The 604-nt window shown below is 68.4% G+C and overlaps 1 protein-coding gene across 1 annotated transcript; it reads left to right on the top strand.

Moving 5' to 3' along the window:
* Window positions 1-75: 75 nt before the first annotated feature.
* Window positions 76-598, top strand: LOC106820527 (alpha-(1,3)-fucosyltransferase 10-like; the record flags this gene model as incomplete). Its single annotated transcript, XM_014825036.1, has 1 exon — window positions 76-598. A coding segment is annotated over one exon (523 nt), but the record flags the coding sequence as incomplete, so codon positions are not given.
* Between the last annotated feature and the right edge of the window lie 6 nt (window positions 599-604).

The following is a 604-nucleotide window of genomic DNA, read 5'->3' as shown; positions in this document are numbered from 1 at the left end:
CCCTTTCCCTCTCCTCCCCTCCTCTCTCTCAACTCCCCTCCTCTCTCACTCTCTCTCTCTCTCTCTCTCCCGCAGGAGTGGCTGCCGGACAACCGCTCGGCGATCCTCGTCTCGGACTTCCGCGACGCGAGCGTCCTCGCCGAGTACGTCACGCTGCTCAACGCCAACGACGACGAGTACGATCGCTACCTCGCGTTCAAGCGCCGCGGCGACGGCGTCGTCGACAACGCCAAGCTGGCGGCGGCGATGCGCGCGCGCCGCTGGGGCGTCCGCGACGAAGACTCGGCGTCGCCGCGGGGGAACTTCGTCGAGCACTTCGAGTGCCACGTCTGCGAGCGGCTCCACGAGGGGGCGCCGGCGCGGCGCGTCGCGAGCGCGGAGCATTACGGGTGCCCGCGGCCCGGGCGGCTGGTGCCGGACGCCGACGCCAGCGACACGATGTGGCAGAGCATGTACGACCAGTCGCGCGTGGAGGCGCGCGCGTGGCGCCGCCTCGTGGAGCGGAACGTGGTTTATTCGTCGCAGGAGTATTACGATCTCGTGAGCGACATGGCTGTCGAGGCATCGGCGGTGATAGTAGCGATCGTGCTCTCTCTCTCTCTCT

The sequence above is a fragment of the Priapulus caudatus genome, unplaced genomic scaffold, assembly GCF_000485595.1.
Source record: "Priapulus caudatus unplaced genomic scaffold, Priapulus_caudatus-5.0.1 Scaffold18846, whole genome shotgun sequence".
NCBI lineage: Eukaryota > Metazoa > Priapulida > Priapulimorpha > Priapulimorphida > Priapulidae > Priapulus > Priapulus caudatus.
Note: the sequence above shows the minus strand (reverse complement) of the source record. Positions and strands in the feature narration are given on the sequence as shown.